Raw genomic sequence first — 20,279 nt, forward strand, 5'->3', positions numbered from 1 at the left:
TTATGGTGAATGTCTATATTTAGAGAGATTGTAGGGTTCGTTACTTGGTGGCTAAGTCACCCTCTTCCTATAAAATAGAGGGTTCTACCCCATTGTAATTCATCCCATATCAATAAGAATTTCCTCGCTCTCTCCACTTTTCTCTCCAATACTCCTCTTCTTCTTTTATTATTTTATAACACGTTAACCAATTGAGTAGAAACTTTGGGATTAACATAATGATTGTCAATTATTCTATGAACTTCCTTCATGATTAAATTCTGGATTTAAGGTAAGTATTTTACTTTTCTCTTTCAAATTCTTGACATTCTATAATTTGATTTTAAATACAAGTAAAGACAGATAAATTTTGTTTTCAATTCTAATGGAGTTTGAAAGAAATTATAACCATCCAAAGTGGTAAAATTTTGATGTATGATCAATTTTGATTCCTCTTATTTTTTTCCTTGTTATTAATAAGGCAGAGCTTGGGGTCGTCAGGGGCATCTTGGGGAAGATGTGAAGGGTTATTCTGGGAAACTTGGAGGCGTATATCCCTCAAAAAAATCGCTGCCCTAACACAGCTGGGAAGTAAATTTCTTTTTCTCTCAGGTGATCTGCTTTTCCTTGCACTTCGGTGGATTATTGTGGTACTTATATTTCTTTCTTATCTTCTACTTGTTATCTTCTAAAATCGAACACATCAGAAAATCATAAAGTGAAATTTTAATTTGGAACTGATCTCACTGCCTTTTCTATTCTCTGGAATCAAACTTGACTGTAAAACCTAGCTTTGTAGCAAGAGGAAACAACGTAACTTTCTTAATCTAAAGTCTATTGTCACCCTTCTCTTGGACTTTTGGGTAACTATTTGATGTTAAGCTTGAATTTTTTCCTCCACTCTCTTTTTTTTTGCGTTCAAGATTTTATTGAAGAAGAATTGGGTAAAAGTCCTTAGGCAAAACTATTGTGTTTGATAAATTTCTTAAAAGAAACTAATTTTTCATTGAACTTCCAGATTTCTTTTCTGAAGGAGTAGGCTGGTTAGATATTTTTTTCCCAACTCACCGACATTCATGTTTGCAATTTCCAATAGATCTGGTAAATTATTTGCTATAGATTTTTCATGTTGTCTTATTTAGATATAAGAATTCGATAGCATCAAATTCATTTTACTTCACACCGGCCTCAAGTGGCCTGTCATTAGCTAATTCCAGTGCAATGTGAGAATAATTCTCTAGATGAACATTTATCATGAAAAAAAGTTACAAGTTCAACAATGGCTTGCTTTCGATTAAAATATCATACATGGTGAAAACATATTGTAATTTGGCAGCATATGACTGTATACTTTCTTCAGATCGATTACTTCAACTAAAATTAGTAGAAGTTAACTGAAGAGATTAGCTGCAAACGAGATAAAAACCTTATGAAATTATAGCTCATAGAGTCAATTGAATCATAAATGAATGAGAGAATACTGTTAAATCAGGAACAATTGAAAGAAATTTTCACAAAAAAAAATGTAGTTGCTGATAATGGAAGTAGGCTTGCTAAATAATTAAATACAATTTAAATATGCACACTTAGGATCATCTGCTCATTTAATACTCGAAAATTAATTTGTGAAATGAGCAATCCATGCCTAAACTTCTATAGCTAACAAGATAGATAAGTAGAGTTTGTGAAACTAATTACCTGGCTTGTTCTGCTTCTATGTAGGGTTCATTTTTTAGTTAGTCCATTTGTGGCTATCTAGGAAAACTTCAAACAATTTCTGCATCTTTGGATTAGAGGTCAACTTAAGAGTTTTTCCAAAATCCTTTAGAAGTGAACCTCTTTTTGATTAGTGAAATAAGTATTAGGTCTGGTTCTTGGATATGAACTTTCTGAGTAGCAAATTAGTAGTAGAATATCTTCTGCTTTATGTTGATCTCAGGTATCTGCTAAAAATAATTTATGCTTCTGAATGAAAATTAGTAGAATAATTGAGATAGGGCAGAAGTAGAAAATTTATTTCGCTGACTCTTTTGGTTTTCCTTTTTTTTTTTGAATTGCTATATATTACGCTTCATTTTAGGTCAGGATGTTTTAACATTGTGGCTGTTCATACAAGTAATTCTGTTTATTGTTCTTTTCTGTCCATTTGTTTGCTGCAATTTTTTGCAACTCAGTGGCACTCTTATGATGTATCGTCAATTTATGAGTAGTCTCTCTTTCAGGTTGTGTCTACAGATAGAAGTTGTATTTATTTTTTCTACTTTTTCCTTACCTTTTTCCTTATTTTTGCTGTAAAAACCATATATCTTTTGCCGTTCTTGTCTGCCATGATGAAGATATAGTATATACTACACATGAACAACTCATAAACATGCATGTGCGGTTATATCTGACTCATGCTGCAGAATATGCGATATTAATTCGAATTGTCAATATCGGACCATGTGAGAATACATGTTCCCGCAAATAAATTCCGACCACTACAACATTTGACCACCCCGGAACAATGTGGCCTAGACTAGTAAAAAGTGTGGCCTTTGATCAAAGGCTACACTTTTCGACTTTAGGCAACGCTTTATTTGGGGTGGCCAAAACAAGCGTAACCTTTGACCTAAGGGCATGCTTTTCAATTGTTTCCTTACAAGCCACGCTTAAAAGCGTGGCTTATTAGATAACAAAGACAACGCTTACTACACCCAATATGGCAACACTTTTATACCTTACAACTACACTCTGAAAGCGTGACCTTTGTTACCTTATAGGCCACACTTGTTAACCGTGGCTTCTAAAGGAACACTTACAAAGCGTAGTCTTTGCTTATATACATGGTAGACGTAGAAACATATGGTCACACTTCTAAAGCGTGGCTATTTTGGCTAAGGTATACAATTTATATATTTTTTTTTTTAAAATTTACATTTTGCATATATCCTGTAATTAGAGTTATTTCAAGCATATGCATTATTATCATATATTTTGATGATATAAAGAACTAAATGAGCTAATAAGTACCCAAAAAAAAATTCAAATTAATACACATAACAATAAAACAATGAGTCAAAATGCCCATTAACAATAAACTTTACAAAAGTGAATATATTCATATAGTATCATGAGTATTAGACAACCTAATTATCCAAAAATTCTTCGCATTCACATTAAGATCAAATTGACTTTCCTCCACCATTTCGAATTGCATCATCCACATTCTCCTATACATAAAAAGAAATAATAATCAAATAGAAACTAAACTTTGATCGTTCGTCAAGAAGAACAAAGACTAGGATAACAATAGTAGCACCTGTTTTGCATATTTCTTCTAACATATCAATAAAAATTGAATAATGAGTAACCATGCAATACAAGAAAACTTATAATTACCAGTTCACTTTTTTTTTTTTTTTGAGAAGGTAAATGTTATTAGCAGTTCACTTTATGAAAGCTTAGGAAGAGAAGAAGTCCATGTTTGGTTTTACTTTGATCTTTTATGTGGCTTTTGATCAGTGTGTTCAAAAGCTGATCCACATAATTGCATGTTATGTGAAAGTATTACTTCTTAACCTTTAGATCATATTTTCAAAGTAAGAACAGTGGAAACACAATTTTGTTGACAAAAGAAGATACTACTCAACTTATTCTTATCCTAATCAATAGAGGGTAAATAGTTTAGTTTCTTAGATATGGTGTTAAGAAAGAACCAGGCAACCAAAAGTCCACTCTCATCTGCAGGCCGTCTTGCAAACTGGCCATTAACAGTCGTCTCGAAGGACAATAGAGCAAAGACAACAATAAGTTGAAACTCGCCACATTTAGTGGCTAATCTTTCTATAGTTGCTAAAATTACTCTAAGATCTACATCACCTAATTCAAGACAAAATATTTCGACAATAAACTCAATACAAAGTAGAAAGCATTTAAGTTTGGTGGAAATGTGGAGTCTAAATACCTTTTCACGAATTGGACCATGGGTTGATCCAGAAGAGTGTGGAAGATTTTGGCCTCTTACAGCTGTGTGCTACTTGCAGGTGAATTGTGCGAGAAGAAAGACTTTAATCCCATCTCTACTCAGCTTTCAAGGTACCTCAGTTAAGCTTTCATATATTTGTACGATTGCTTATCTCCTTCTCTTTTCCCTTTTTGCTTGATAATGACTTCTCAACTTCTGAGATCTTGAAGTTCAACTGTGTAAATACTCAAGAATTTGAAAATTTTAACTTCTTATAATTCATTCTACCGAAATTAGTCAATTGAGTTGGGAATTTTTGAATTTAACTTTTCTACCGAAATTAGCCAATTGTGTATATAAATCTGAGTTGGGAAATTTTGAATTTAACTTTGTGTGAGATCCATTAATAAAAGTTTGAATCTTTTTGGCAAATTCTTAAAGTATTGTTGAATGAATGAATGAATGAATGAATCAACCATTCAAATCTGAGATAATTTGATTTGAACTGGGCGTGAGATGCACTGAAGAAGTTTGAATCTTTTGTAGGATAAAGTTTTGGTAAATTCTTGGGTTATGCTGATTGAATCAATCTGTCATTCTGACTCAGATAGTTTGAGTTGAACTGGGTGTGAGATGCACTGAAGAGAGTCTAAACCATTATGCATCCCATAGGATATTTTTCCCTGGTGAATTTTGCTGGTTGAATCAATCCTCGGTAGAAACTTTGAATCTTTATGCATTTATGGAAATCTTTTTGGTGAATACTTAAGTTATGTTCATAGAACCATATTAACTGAGATAGTTTGAATTGAACTGGATGTGAAATACATGGAAGAAAGTCGTCTTCTTTAAGCGTTTCTTGGAATTGTTTTGGTAAATTCTTAACTTCTGTTGATTGATTTGGTCCTCCTTGTAATTGAGATAGTGGGTAACCAACAATGTTAACAAAAGTCATTGCTCCGTCACTTAAGGTGATGATGCGAGGGTTTAGTGGTTCCTCGGTGAAGCCATGCATTTTAGAGAAGTTTGTGCTTCAAACAATAGCGCACTAAGGGGTTGTTTGGTAGGATGCATTAGATAAGTTAATGCATGCATTAGCTTTGTGTATTAATAATACATTGTTTGGTAGACATTTTGAACCTATGCATTAGTTATGCAAGTATTAGTTATACATCCTATTTGGTATTATCCTATGCATAACTAATGCATAAAAAACAATGGTATTAGCAATGCAATGGGTTTTAATGCATGCATTAGCTTAGTTAAAGACAAAATTGTCCTTCAAAATTTATGCTTGATTAAAATATGCTAGTTAGTATATTAATGCAAGTTCAAAATAATCCAAATAGTGAGAAATAAAATTATATCCCTAGTAAATAAATAAATACTTAGCATATTTTCTTTTATATAAATAAATATTTAATTTTATTTTACAATATAGGTAGACAAATAAAATAATTTTTTAAAACTTTTTCATATAAAAACATTTCTCAACATATGTTTCTTTTAAAAAGTTAGAGTGTGGACTAGTTTTGAGGGCATTTTTGTAAACAAACAATTCTTTTAGAAACTGTGCAATGCTTTAATACATCAAACCAAACACTGGATAAGAAATATGTCAGCATAACTAATACCATCATAACTAATGCAAACATAACTAATACCAGCATTACTAATACACCCTATTCAGCATTATTCTTATGCACCCTACCAAACGACTCCTAAGTGATTCTAACGAGAATCAGTCATTTATTTGAGTCTTATCTTTGAGGAGTTGGATTAATATCGACATTATTATATATTGCAAGTTGACATTTATAATTTAATTGCAATTTAATTTTGGTGTACAATTTACAGATGTTAATTTTTTTTTTTTTAATTTCCCGTAAATTGTGTGCTTCACTTATAAGTGTGGCTTTTCTTCTCGCTTTTCACTTCAAACCCCATGGTCCTTATTGCATTTTTGCACTTTTCACCATCACTGGTTCGAGTAACCAGAAAGTTCTATTCTTGTTTTGCTGTCTGCATCTAAGTTTCGCACTCTTATCGTTTTTGGCATTTTTTTGTAGAATTGCAGAAGGCCGTGATGTCGGGGCATGATAACTCAAATGGGTCTTCAGAAAAATCCAGCAGTGGTATGGATGATTTGCCAACTTTCAATGCTGAGAATATGCAAAACAACATGAAAGTTATTTTATACAGGTTGGTTGATACTATCTTTAGGTTCAGTGCAGTGTTTTATAGTCTCTTATGGTTTTACTATTTCTTGAAGATTTCAAATAGTTATAATTAGCTATTCTGGACGTACGTTAATACATACTATGTTGGTGGTCCTCAATCATGTGAGATTGATGTTAGCACAACTGGACTACTGGTTGAAGTTATATGCATTTGTGTTGGAATTAAATCCTTCACTGAGGCATTATTTGTATTCTTTTTCTTATAATCGAGAAATCCTCGAGGTCCAGTGGCGTAAGATTCGAAGCTCGGTGGATAATAGACCTCCCCCTTTACCCTTCTTCCCTTTACCTCTGCAACAGAGTTTGAACCCGTGACGCTTACCTAATCCACACATCACGCTTTGCGCTCTTACCACTAAACCAAAACTTTGGGGCTTATTGATTAACAGGAAGTATCTATGTTAAATTTGTTAATTTTGACCAAGATAATGTTTTAGAGCTCAAGTTCAAACATATGGACTTATTTTTAAGAAGCGCAAGAAGTCCAAGAAGCTCAAGATTGATTTCAAAAAGCCAAGATTCTTTCCTTTTTAAAATATGATTTATTGTTTCTTTACAATAAAGGATTTCTTGTTTCCTTTTATTGGTAGGTTTAGACTTTCTTTATTGTTTTCCTTTTAGAATAAGCATTTTTCCTTTTGTAGGATTTTAGTTCTTTTTCCTTGTAGAGTAGGAATTTTACTTTCCTTGTCTTTAGCTATTTGATTTCCTTATTAGAATATGAATTGTAGTCATCAAAGAAGAGACCCTAGACCTATATTAAAGGTTCTCATGCCTTGTAGAAGGAATTCACGTTTTTGAGATTTGTCTTTATTTGCAATAGAATGTTCTTCTCTATTTTATCTTCTTTATCCTTGTTTTTGTTCCAAGCATGGTGGTGATAGTCTTTATCAGTGTTATCAAAGGCGTGCATAAGCCCTAAAGCGAGGCTCAAAATATGTTGAACGCTTCGCCTCGCTTAGCGTGCGCTTTATTGTTGTCATTAAGGCTCTAAGCATACTTTTCTTGCCAATGAGCATAATCCTGAAAAGGCGATATTAAGCAATTGATATTTTACTTTATCGTAAATTTTCTTCAATTTCTTTGTCCTTATATTTGGTATTCATACTTATTAATATTAGTCTTGGACTACACTTACATATTTGTAGTTTTTCTCCATTTGCGCCTTTCTTCATTAAAGCCCACGCTTTATTTGCGCTTTGCGCATAAGGCCCTAATAGATCTTAGAGCTTTTTTGCGCTTTTCGCCTTTAATGACACTGGTCTTTATCTTGTTTTCAATTGCGTGTGGTGTTTCTTTACCACATTAATTAATTCCAAGTGGTGAATTTAGGAACTTTTTAGTTCTTGATCATTCAAGAACATGTTTCTTGATCTAAATTCGTTCATTTAATATCTTAGAATCAGAACTTTCACTGAACCGGTACAGCCTCAATATTTACTTGTTTTGAACGAATAAATAGTTTTTCTTGTAGTTCAGATCATCATCGTTCACCTCGTTTTTGAATCATCAGATTCCGAGTCCTAAAACTTGAGATACACCGTTTCTTGAAATCAGCCCATAAATCACGTTTTCGTTTCAAGATCTTGATCCTGCTCGATTGGTTCTTTGTTAACTCGAAGAATCGCATCAATTTGCTATCAGAGCTATAATTTGGAGGTCCAGGTTGACGAATTTATCTTGGCCAAGATTATGTTTTAGAGCTCACGTTCAAACATATGAACTTATTTTTAAAAAGCGCAAGAAGTCCAAGTAGCTCAAGATTGATTTCAAGATGCCAAAATTCTTTCCTTCTTAAAATAGGAATTATTATTTCTTTACAAGAAAGGATTTCTTGTTTTCTTTTCTTGGTAAGTTTAGTTTCTTTTCCTTGTAGAATAGGGATTCCTTGTCTTTAGCTATTTCATTTCCTTATTAGAAAAGGAATTGTAGTCATCAAAGAAGAGACCCTAGGCCGATATAAAGGGTTCTCATGCCTTGTAGAAGGAATTCATGTTTTTGAGATTTGCCCTAATTTGCAATAGAGTATTTTTTTCTATTTTGTCTTCTTTATCCTTGTGGTTCCAAGCAAGGTGGTGCTAGTCTTTATCTTGTTTTCAATTGTGTGTGTTGTTTTATTATCACGTTAATTGATTCCAAGTGGTGACTTTAGGAACATTTTAGTTCTTGATCATTCAAGAACACGTTTCTTGATCTAAATTCGTTTGTCTAATATCCTAGAATCAGAGCTTTCATTGAACCGGTACAACCTCAATGTTCACTTGTTTTGAACGAATAAATAGTCTTTTTTATAGTTCAGATCGTCATCGTTCATCTTGTTTTTGAATCATCAGATTCCGAGTCCTAAAACTTGAGATACGCTGTTTCCGGAAATCAGCCCATAAACCACGTTTTCATTTCAAGATCTTGAAATAATATCAAGATCTCAGTGCTAACGTCTTTTCATCTTTGAGCAATACTTGGAATGATTTTTCTGTATTATGGCTTTTTGGGTTGGGTTCCTTGAGTTTTTATTTTCCAGTGCACTAGACTATAGCTCGTTGCACCTAAGCAGAAAGGAAATATCTGTTACTCTTGTTAAGTGCCATGTGTTACTATAATGGCTTGAGTCAAATATCCGTTCCCTCAATCATCAAAGAAACAACCTAATACCCAACACCAAAAACTGGAGATTATAATGGTATTGATGAATGAATTTTACCTTTATAAGTTACAATAATCGATGAGAAGTAGTTTTTTGAATTATTTAAGAGTTTATACTGGTTTTCAATGCTAATGGAAGTCCTGGTACTATGCTTCTTATTTTGCTTCTACAACAAAACAATCCCAAGTTCATAAACTTATCATATATAAGAAAAACAAAACCAACCTTTTGTGCTGCAATTATCTATCAAGAAATGTCAATACTTGATTATTCAATTGGAACAAAAGGAAGAATGAAAATGTGAATGGAGACAGGCAGTTGATCATCTATGAACAAGTAAAGTTGGGTTCTTTTTGTCTTTCTGAGCTATTATGCTTTTTCCCTGTCATTGGACATTTTCAATTTATATTGAGCATTATGTTGTTAGCCGCACATTCATGGCAATCATTGGTGGTGTCATTGCCGGCATTCTGGGACTTACTAGCTTGACAGGCTTTATCTTTTATTTCCTTGTCATGGCAATAACTTCGGTAGCACTCACAGCAAAGGCCAAGTTTTCAATCCACTCCTACTTTGACAGCTGGAACAGAGTCATACTTGATGGATTTTTTGGCGGGCTTATGGTACCTCTTTGATTCGATACTTCTAATAAGATGTCTTCTTTGTGTATTTTCGTTTGTTCTAATACTTGATTAAGAATCAATTCATCTATTGCCTGCCCAACCACCCCTATGGGAGAAAATATTGTAAAATTTACTTTCATTTCAAAATCATAATTTTTTTTGAAAAGCCCTGATTAATTTACTTTACCCTGCCTTATTTTTTCTCCCTTATTACCCTTTTGGAAATTTTTCTCATTCATTTTCCCGGTTATGAATTCTTCCCAAATCTTTTCAACTTTTATTTCTTCAAATTTCTCTTGCAGTTAACCAATTACTGGATCATATTATCTGTATCTTAGTGATATTTTATTGGTTAGAATCATGTTTATCAGTATTCCTATAGATCTTCGTCAATTATTTGGGGAGATGAGATTGATTTCTATCTTGGTAGAGCCTATGTTGTACCTTCTTGTTTTAAGGTAGTATCCAGCATAAAAATTTCACTGCTTGATTGCTGAGAGGAATTTGCTGTCTTTGCATGACAATTTGAAATTTAAATTTAGCTTCATATGCTTAATTTGACACTGACTTGACGTTTCTGTTCTTTGCAGTCATTCGTGCTCTTCTGGACGTATCCTAATTTGTTGTAGTCTTTCGACAAATAGATTTATAAATTATTTTATTCCCTCTTGATAAAACTATCTGAAGGTATTTGGCTTATCATCTCCGCCCCAACATGTATGTCTTTTGCCAATATTCTCAAGTTTTACTTAAGTAACAAGATAGGGTGTAGAGATGACCATGCAGATGTTATCAGGTTATAGTTGGGAACATGTTATCCTCTACCTCCCCTCCTCTGCCCTAGGAAATAACCATATTCTGTCTTTTACCTTTGCTTCTTGGACAAATTGTTTTGGATAAGTTTAGTTGAGAAAAGAATTGTGGGAAACAAAAACATAACTGGATATTTTGTTAACATTTATAGTGCTCTCAAATTTTTTTGAGATGATAACAGTTTTATATATTCAAAAGGCACAAAGGCTGTGCTGGCCATAATTACAGGATGTTGTACCAAAATATACATCTAAAATTTCTATCCTATTACAGGGATCCTAGAACATCTATTATAGCTTCTGGATCCTCTGTATAATCCTGCTTACAGGGATCCTAGAACATCTATCCTATTACAGGGATCCTAGAACATCTATTATAGCTTCTGGATCCTCTGTATAATCCTGCTTACACCAAAATAAAACAACAAAGAGTCCATTTTTATCTTCTGAATTGAGCTGCCCTTGTCTCAAAACACCTTGAGTTCCTTTCTTTCCAAATAGACCACCATATGCAAGCAGGAATTAAATCCCATCTGTTCTTCTGAGCTGAGGGACTACTCCCCTTATTCCAACATGACAACATTTCCTTTGTGTTGTTTGGCATGACCCAGTGTACCCCTGCTAGTGCTAGAAATATATTCCAAACTTGTACTGTCACTGAACAATGTAAGAAAAGGTGATTAATAGTTTCTGCCTCCCTTCCACATAGATGACATCTGGAACAGAGTGGTAGACCCCTTTTCATCAGGTTATTTTCTGTTAAACAGGCCTTTCTAGCTACCAGCCAAACAAAACATGCCTCTTTATAAGGAGTCTTTACTTTCCAAATATGCTTCCAGGGCCAAAACTCAGTTATAACGTTAGTTTGATTGATCGCTTGATAAGAAGATCTAACAGAGAAACTACCTGACTTGTGTCCCAGCCCCCAAACCTTGTCATCATTCTGAGTGACACCTGTGAATTGATTGATTTTGTTGAAGAAGTCTGCAATTCTAATGATTTCCCATTCATTCAATAATCTCCTAAAGGTGAGATTCCACCCTTGGACAGACCAAACTTCATTGATGGTGGCCTTCTGTTACTGGTTTATAATGAAAATGTCTGGATACATTGTCTTCAAAGGTTGCTGCCCCATCCAATTATCTTGCCAGAAGAAGATTTTTTGCCCATTTCCCACTCTATGATTGATTTTATTGCTAAAAATCAGCCACAAATTTCTGATGGTCTTCCAAACACTTACTCCATAGACATTGTTCACTGCCTTAGTTTTCCAGGGTCCTTCCTCACCATATTTGTCTGTGATTACCCTCCTCCATAATGAGTGTTCTTCATTTGTGTATCTCTAGAGCCATTTCACGAGAAGGCTTTGATTTTGTTTCTTCAAATTTTTAACTCCCATGCCACCCTGTTTTTTGCTTAAGGTGACAGTTTTCCATTTAACTAAATGGAACCCTCTACTAACTTTGTTGCCTTGCCATAGAAAGTTTCTCCTTAAAAAAATCCATTCTTTTTTCTATCTTTGCCGGGATAGGAAACAATGACATCATATATGTAGGGAGAGCATCTAACACACTATTTATAAGCACTAATCTACCTCCTAATGAGAGGTATTGGCTTTTCCACCTAGCAAGCCTCTTCTCACATTTTTCCAGAACTCCGCTCCATATATCAATGGATTTACTTTTTGCCCCAGAGGCATTCCAAGATAAACAGTTGGGAGGGTACCTATTTCACCTCCAAGAATCTCAGCGAACTGCTGAATTTGTTGAGGTTCATTAACCGGATATATTAAACTTTTCCTCCAGTTTATGTGGAGTCCTGATATCCCTTCAAAAATTGTCTAGACTACTCTTAACATCCTTATCTGATCTGTCTCAGCATCACAAAGAATGATTGCGGTCGTCTGCATAAAGGAGATGAGTGATCTCCAAACTTCCCCCTTGTCTGTTGCTAACCTTGAATCCCCTGATCCAGTTGTTCTGTTGGGCTGTTTCAAGCATATTATTCAGCCCTTCCATAGCAATAATAAATAGGAAAGGAGATAACGGATCCCCCTGTCTTAGACCCCTGTATGATGGAAAGAAACCTTCTGGACTCCCGTTAACCAAACACTGAAAATCTTGCTGTGCTTATGCAAAATCTGATGCAGTTAATCCACTATAGCGCTCTCAATTTTTTTTTCATAGAAAATTATTTCTTAACCAACCAAATTGAAAAAACAAAGGAGAGGCCGTAGCGGTGCCAATATTTTCATTGCATTTCTTGTGTGGGTTTTATGTATCTTTACCATATCGTCCCTTGCATCGTGTTGCATCGTATATGCATTCCTGTAATTCCTTGACATGCAAAAGATTCGCATATGACATTGTGCATATATTCTGAGGATACCTTCCCATGCGAGATGAAGACCTTTGCTATCCCAAGAAGATGCTATAGACATTTTCAAGTTCAAAGTGGTGGGTATTCAAAGTTTGCACCCATGATATTTTCGTTCTATTAAGCTTGCAAGAAAGTTTTAGAGTTGGGAGTAGTTGAACATTTGATCTTGAGAAAAGTTTTTGGTCAGATAATTTATATTCAGGGTTTAAAAGCTCAAGTAATTGCATAAGCAGTTGAACATTCCATATCACTGCTGATCTAGTGATTTCCTTTCCCCTTCTACTACCCTGCCATAAAGCAGCTGTATTTTTTAATAAGAAAAGTTGCAAATTTAAGATGTTTTTCAAGAATGTAATTACATCAACATATATTACCTGGTATTTATCAATGGTATGTATCTCCACTGATGTGGAAATAGATTGCCAGATAAGATCTGCCTGAGAGTTGTAGGGTGTAATGATGCCTATATCTTCCTCCAATATACCTCTACTCAACAACCTACGCACTATCTGTAGGCCAAAATCATTATGCAGAAATTGTAGCTTAATATATTTCTTGTGATCCGATGCTAATGGTCATTAATGTTCACGAAAGAAGCAAGAGACATTCATACCTCAGCAATGATATTTACTTCCATTGGGTTATAGAGAGCTGGTAATCTTAGTGAAATCTAATTGTTCAGGTTCAACAATTGAGCCTTATACTGTTCTTAATAAGCACTACTATGGTTTACTTCCATTGGGTTATAGAGAGCTGGTAATCTTAGTGAAATCTAATTGTTCAGGTTCAACAATTGAGCCTTATACTGTTCTTAATAAGCACTACTATGGTTATACTTTTGACTACAGATTGGCTTTTGGAAAGGTAGAAAATATAGGTTTTGATTGGATTCCGCAGTCATGTGGTTTGTTCTTACTTTCCGATGCCAATAAATTTATGTATTGTACAAAAAGAATTGCAGTTTTTCAATGCATGATTGAATTGAGATGCAGCTAAGGAGAGAGGCCCTGTGAATTTCTACAATTAATTCAGGCTAAAATCGAGCTTTAGGGTGTGTTTGGTATGGAGAAAATGTTTTTCAATTTTGCTATATTTGGTTAGTTTTTTCATGGACTTATTTTCCTCCAATTGATTGGAGGAAAATAATTTGCCTACCAAAAGAAAGAAAATATTTTCATAACTCTTTTGCAACATTCCTTATCCTCCACCTTCCCTCAACCTCACCCCACCCTTACCCCCCACACTTAACCCCCACCTTAACTCCCACCTCTTGCCCCTAACTTTGCCATTGTCACCCCGACTTACTATCCTTCCTTGTCCTTATCCATTTGTGTCTTGTAGTGTTTGTCTAAATTATATATTTTTTAAAAGATACTTTCTGCCACCTAACCAAATACAAGAAAATCACTTATTTTTCAAAATAAAAATAAAAATTCAGAAGAATATTTTTTCCTTCATACCAAACATCCTTAGAATGCAATTTAATTCATATGAAGCCACGTGAGGCCCTCACAAGTGAAGCAAGGTTCAAGAATACAAGAAAAATATTGTACGAACATATTAATGCTTGTATAACATGGCCCGGGGGTACATAGACGTATGAATATTAAGGTGTGTTAAGAATGGAAGATGGAAATTTTGTTCTTAGAGCTAACAAAATGATCGTTAGTTGATTTTCATTTTTATATACCAAAAAACACTCTAGGTGATTCTAATACGTGAACCGTGGGGAGGGGGGCACCTTAATATAATTATTAGTATATAATAAACCTTTCGGTCTATTTTAATTGATTTTTTTGGTCTTTTTTTGTAGTTCATAATATTTAATTTTTTTTAATATCAAGAAGGAATTAACTTCTTTCTCCAAAATTATTTTTGGAGTAAAGAGTCTAAGAATATTTGTTATATCTCCCATGAACAAATTAAGGTTAATCAATTTTATTATTAATTAATGTTAAAAGTGAATTTTTTAATATGTATGAAAATAATCAAAAATTCAATTAAAGTGGACAAGAGAAAGTAGAAACTAACATTTAATGAACTTAGAATGTTGAAAGCAGTTATGGTGATATTCACCAAGCATTTCGGGCAAGGACGTGTCGCGTCCAAAGCAGCATCCAAAAGTGAGCTGCCAAGCATCAAAGCATGCAAAAGCAGTGAAGTGTAGATGTAGCGCCAACCTTCGTGTCCCGCAATCTATCTGCATAGAATAGGAGAATGCAAATTAATGTGATAATATTAATTATCACAATAAAAAATTAACAAGTATCAAATTTTAAGATAAAATTAATTAGATTAGTTAATAACTAATTGTTCTTTTTTTTTAATTTGAATTAAAAATAATTAAATACCATATATTTTTAAGAAAATTATTATATTATAAAAAATGTTGATAGGTTTTTTTATAAAATAATAAAAGGCTTATCTCTTTATACTTTTGATGTCTCGATCCAAATTTCATTTCAAATCGTGATAGCGCCCAACACCCTAGTTAGGCAAGCCAATCCTAACAACTAGTGAGTTCTCAATTATTTTATTTAAACGTTTCCAACATTCACTTAACTTATATTTAAACCAATCGAAAATCAACAATTGCATAACAATAGAAATGCAACCCCAAGATGATAGTCTACAGTGTGTGCCAGGAACTAGTGTCACAAGTACTAGGGCAACTAATAGAATATACAAAATACCGTTATCCTACTGCCTGAAACAGAATAGACAGTACATAACAGCAACAAAAGAAGAGAACTCCGGTATGCTGCTGAACGACTCAGGAGGGACAGCTCACTGTGAGATCTCGATCAGGAATCAGGAACGCACACCAGAGGGGTAACTAGATGCACCTGCCTCAGATCCTGTACAGTTAAGTACAGAAGCGTAGTATGAGTACATAAACAACATGTACCCAGCAAGTATCTAACATCGAAGAAGTAGTGACGAGGGATCGATTTGACACTTACTAAGGTCAATATCAATAATATATAAGGCTTACACAAAGCATGGTTAACATGATTATAATAACAATCTCAGAATAAAGGAGAAAACGATATATCAATTTCAGTCATGTCATATAACAATTTGTACTTCAAAGCATTTAAACAGAGTAAGTCATGGGCAAATTCCACATAAGTAGCATGCACACATTATGTCGAGGTCATACGACCCGATCCAACATAAAAGTAACTGCGCACTGCCAGAGGGTCGAATGGCGCGAACCATAGATACATCTATTTATATCGAGGCGATCGGCTTGATCCACAAATAGCAATTTTTATGAAGAAGGCACATAACAACACATTTATAGTCAAGTAAATTCATACAAGTTCCCAAGTAAGTGCGTACATTCATTTATATTTATTTTTCAACTCCTAACATGTCCTAAGTGATCTCATTAGAAACCAAGAACATAAGCATTTACAAGTATGACATGATACATGTCCTAAACTACCCGGATATTTAGCATGATAGTAGCTACGCACGGACTCTCGTCACCACGTGCGTACGTAGCCCCCACAGACAATCACATACATTTATTTAATTTACCTAGGGGTTTATTTCCTTCTTACGAGGTTAGAAAGGAGATTCACCTTGCTCCAAAGCTTAGTTTCATGTGTTCAATTAATCAATCGTTAGGCTTGATTTGGTTATAGCTGATATGGTTTGTAGTACAGATTGAAAGGGATCGGGGTAGGATGGTAATTTCAGTAGTTTCAGGGGTATTTTGGGATTTAAAATCTTAAAAAATGATTAATTTGAGTGCTTCGTCCACTAAGCACTAATAATATTAAAATAATACATTGTTTAATACATAGTGGGGGACAAGACATGTGGTAGTGAGAACTAATACATTTGTTTAATATAGTGGGGGACAAGACATTTGCTAGTGGGGAACAAGGCAGAGTGGGAAACAAGGCATGCAAGTGTGGGGAACAAAACATAATGGTATGAAAAGCTTAAAAAGGATTGATTAAAATATGTTGCCCATACCTGTTTTGGGTTATAAATAGGTTCGTTTCAAGACAGAAAGGGGGGGGGGCTGGTTTTTGGCAGAGGACAAATAATTGGTTTTCTCTTCCAGTTTTTCTTAGAGTCTAGGCTGGATTTTTAACATAAAAAGTTCAGTAATTCGAGAGTAAAAAACAGGCTGGTTTTTAATCCAAAAGGTTCAGTGTTTGGAGAGCTAAGAAACTGAAAAGTGGGTCTCTTCTTTTACTGCTGAATATCAGAACTAGTATTGTTGCTGTTTCATTGGTGTGCTGTTTGGTATTTCTGGGGTTTCAATTGGTTCTTCCTGAGTTTGCTATTGGTTATTGGCTACTGTTCTCATTGAGTGTTGCTGGAACTCTGTTGGTTCCTTCTTTTTTTAATCTGCCACTGGGTTGTTCTGTCACTGCATTGCTGTGTTATTACTGTTGCTGACTACTCCTTCATCTTCTTGTGTTTCCGTTATCCAGGTACATGTTCTACAGCTCTCAAATTTAAAGGAAAGGAAGTAAAGAGTTGTTGGAATGGATTTCTGAAAATAACTATTTCTTTGTGATTAATTTGATGTATAAACAGTAGTTCACTTGATATTTCATAGTATGTATTGGAATGATTTTGAAATGCATAAACTGGACTAATTGAATCTATTTCTACAAACATGGAATATCAATTGTAGTTAATCTTAGTTGGTGATTACTAGTTATGAAATATACTGTATTCAATTCTTTTGTTCAGTAGTCGTGAAACAGTGTCAAATAGTTTTATGTCACAAAACAAGTTCAAATAGTTTATGGAAATCATCATGTTAGTTTAATAGGTCTAATTCTGAAATCGCGAGTTCACTTGAGTAAATAACATCATTTTAAATAGTAATGTAAATAAGGTTATTAACTAATGTTAGTTCTCGAATGTTAGTGATTAATGTTAGCTTGATGTCAGTTTTAAGCATTGATGCATTTTTCAACAAATCGTAAAAAGAGCTCAAAAATGGCTTTATATTCCACATAGTTAACTCCAATAATCCAATTCATATAATAAAGCTAAAGTTGAACTGGTTCGAAATGGTAGCTGGTTTGTTAATATTTACAACGGCAGGCGGCAGATCTTAAGTTAGATAGCGGGTTCAAACTAGAAGGTGTTTCCTTTTGTTTGGACCCAGACTTGAAATTGAAGCTCGAACTTTTGGTGAGAGATTGACTGGGGCAGCTTTGGAATGGCATAATCGTTAAGATGTTGGTAAGTGGCCTACATTGGGTGACATGGCTCAAGATTTTATTCGATATTTTCAATACAAATCAGGCGTTACCTCAGACCGCTCTTCCATATCTAGAATGGAAAAGAAGCCGGAGGAAAGTTTTAGGGAGTTTGGGCTTAGATGGAGGGAGCAAACTGCTCAAGTCTGTACCCCGATTGGTGAAAAAGAAATGGTTGAGCTTTTCTTACAAGCCTAGGGGCCCACCTACTTCAGTCATTTGATCCCGGTCTTGGGTAAGCCTTTCAATGATGTGTTAAAAATGGGGGAGATGGTAGAAGAGGGAATCAAGTCAGGCAAAATCATGAGTTATTCGGCATTGAAAGATACTACGAAAAACATTCAGAACATCCTAGTAAGTTTGGGTGGAAGAAAGAGAAATAGAAAAGATGATCTGATGGGCCTTCCTGCTCAACACTTCCAGCCTCGACATCGTCCCCGTGGATATTCTTGTGCACCAGATGACCCTCGCCAATGCTACTTCTCTCCACAGAACTCCCAAAGTAATACATCACTTTCCCAGTACCCTGTCCACAATGCACCACCATATGCTCCACACCCATAAGGCCCGTGATAGCCCACACCACTTCCCCAAATGTCTTATCCGCCTCCACGAGCCTACCAAAACCCTCTTGGATGATATTTCCGTCCTAATCAAGCATTTAAGAATGAGACGTTGTAGAGAAATAAAACCTTCACTCCATTGGGAGAGTCATATGCCTGTCTGTTCCAGAGGCTAAGGAAATTGGACATGTTGAAGCCGATTCAGATAAAAATGTCAAACCCTCTTCCAAAGAAGTTTGATTTTTCTCAAAGGTGCGCATATTGCTCAGATGCCCCGGAGCATGACATAGAGAAGTGTTGGCATCTGAAGAAAGCAATTCAGAAGCTTATTGATGCAGGTGACATTGTCGTACAAAATCCAGATGCAGCAAACACTAACCAAGGGCCATCGCCTGTGCGTAATGAGACACATGTGGTGGGTATGATTTATTTTGAAAAGGGATATGAGAATTCTTCTGAGATCCTTGGAGGTCCATGCGCTACGAAGCTTTCAGCGCTATCAGAGGTTGATCCTAAGAACGAGCAGGCACAGGGAACCCAAAAGCAATTTGTTAAGAACAATGTGATGGAGATTTGTGAAGATCCTAGTATTGTTGATGCAGAAGTCAATGGCTAAGATGCTGAGTTTGGTGATTGGAAAGACGCTCTTTTCTTGTCTAGCCAGGGAGGAGTTTTGGTGGTTTATTTTGTTGTCATTTCTGTTGTCCGGGTTATTTCCAGGGTTGTAATCTGGATATTGTCTTGTAACTCAAACCTTTCTATCCTTTTATTTTGCCTAGTTGTTTAGTTGTAGCAGCTCGTTTAATGTTGTCTAGGTTTGTTCTAGGTTTGTAACCCCAGTTTAATTTGCTTGTTTTGTTGTTCAAATCCTTTCACCAGTTGTCTAATGCAATTTTCTTTTTTCTGTAACTGCTAGTCATTTTTGTTTAGTTCTCTTTTCTTTTATAGTTCTTTTCCTGTTGACTCTAGTAACATGACATGCATGCATAATTCTCAGCTTGGTTTTAAAAGTCAATTTAGTCATGAAGTAATGAAGCAATTTTGAAGATGTAGGGACATGCGAGGGGAAATAAGCAAAGGCATTTTGAGATCACTTCAAGCCCGAATTGTGTGAAACTGGAGCAGATAGAGCATAAAGAAACCCTATTAAAATGCATCATGCCGCATCGGGTCGAAGCTAAAGGCAAGTTTGCCCCAAATTTGCAGGGGCCGTTCGTGGTAATGAGAGTGAGAGTGTTGTCCAATGGTGCTTTGTATTTAACAGATGTAGAAGGCAAATGTGTAGAAATGGCTATCAATTCTGATGCGGTCAAAAGATATTATGTATGATTACTTTGGTTAAGTTGTGTTTGTTTGTACTTGGCATGTTTTGAAGATTGGAATGACGAAGGCATTTTGTTTTGCTATCTAAACACTTTATCCTCTGCTACCCTTTTTGAGCCTTATTTATTTCTTTTTCATACCCCTCTTTTGGAATCAGTAGTAAAGTTCAGAAATGCAAGTGCAAAATGTAAGTAAAGGACAAATAGAAAGAGAGAAAGAAAAGAATGAAGAGAGAAAGAAAAGAATGTAAAGAAAAAGAAAAAAAAAAGAAAAAGAGAGGAAAAAACAACAAAAAGAAAAACAAAAAGAAGAAAAGAAGAGAAAGAAAAAGAAAAGAAAAATCACAACAAACAAAGTAATTCCTATGTCATGAACTACATTCGACCTGATTCCTTTTAAGGATATGTAGGCAACATCACGGTTCGGTCTCATCAAAGTAAAAATTCAAACGTCCCCAAGCAAAGGAACTGGGGCAGAAGTTGTGATTGTTGTAAGAAATCTGATTCTGAAAGTTGTAATCTTAAACCCAT

General features: G+C 34.8%; 1 protein-coding gene across 3 annotated transcripts; it reads left to right on the top strand.

Annotated features, from left to right (window-relative positions):
- The first annotated feature begins 464 nt into the window (after positions 1 to 464).
- LOC104239746 (uncharacterized) lies at positions 465 to 13,053 on the top strand. Of its 3 annotated transcripts, none has more exons than XM_009794466.2 (6): positions 465 to 591; positions 4,005 to 4,056; positions 5,995 to 6,127; positions 9,237 to 9,432; positions 10,023 to 10,042; positions 12,596 to 13,053. In XM_009794466.2, the coding sequence occupies exons 3-6, from the start codon at positions 6,012 to 6,014 to the stop codon at positions 12,624 to 12,626; spliced, it is 363 nt and encodes a 120-aa protein (XP_009792768.1). In that variant the 5' UTR covers positions 465 to 591; positions 4,005 to 4,056; positions 5,995 to 6,011; the 3' UTR covers positions 12,627 to 13,053. The 3 variants fall into 3 exon arrangements, with proteins under 3 accessions (XP_009792768.1, XP_009792770.1, XP_070024044.1); XM_009794468.2 differs by having other exon boundaries at positions 547 to 629; XM_070167943.1 differs by lacking the exon at positions 465 to 591 and adding an exon at positions 1,062 to 1,080.
- The last annotated feature ends 7,226 nt before the right edge of the window (positions 13,054 to 20,279 follow it).

The sequence above is a fragment of the Nicotiana sylvestris genome, chromosome 2, assembly GCF_000393655.2.
Source record: "Nicotiana sylvestris chromosome 2, ASM39365v2, whole genome shotgun sequence".
In the NCBI taxonomy this organism is placed as follows: domain Eukaryota; kingdom Viridiplantae; phylum Streptophyta; class Magnoliopsida; order Solanales; family Solanaceae; genus Nicotiana; species Nicotiana sylvestris.

What these genes read in the sequence shown, in the direction of transcription:
- LOC104239746 (XM_009794466.2), top strand. Translation starts at nt 6,012, where the DNA reads ATGTCGGGGCATGATAACTCAAATGGGTCTTCAGAAAAATCCAGCAGT. An exon ending in ATGAAAGTTATTTTATACAG is followed by an intron (nt 6,128 to 9,236) that starts GTTGGTTGATAC and finishes TTATGTTGTTAG; the next exon opens with CCGCACATTCATGGCAATCA. An exon ending in GATTTTTTGGCGGGCTTATG is followed by an intron (nt 9,433 to 10,022) that starts GTACCTCTTTGA and finishes TGTTCTTTGCAG; the next exon opens with TCATTCGTGCTCTTCTGGAC.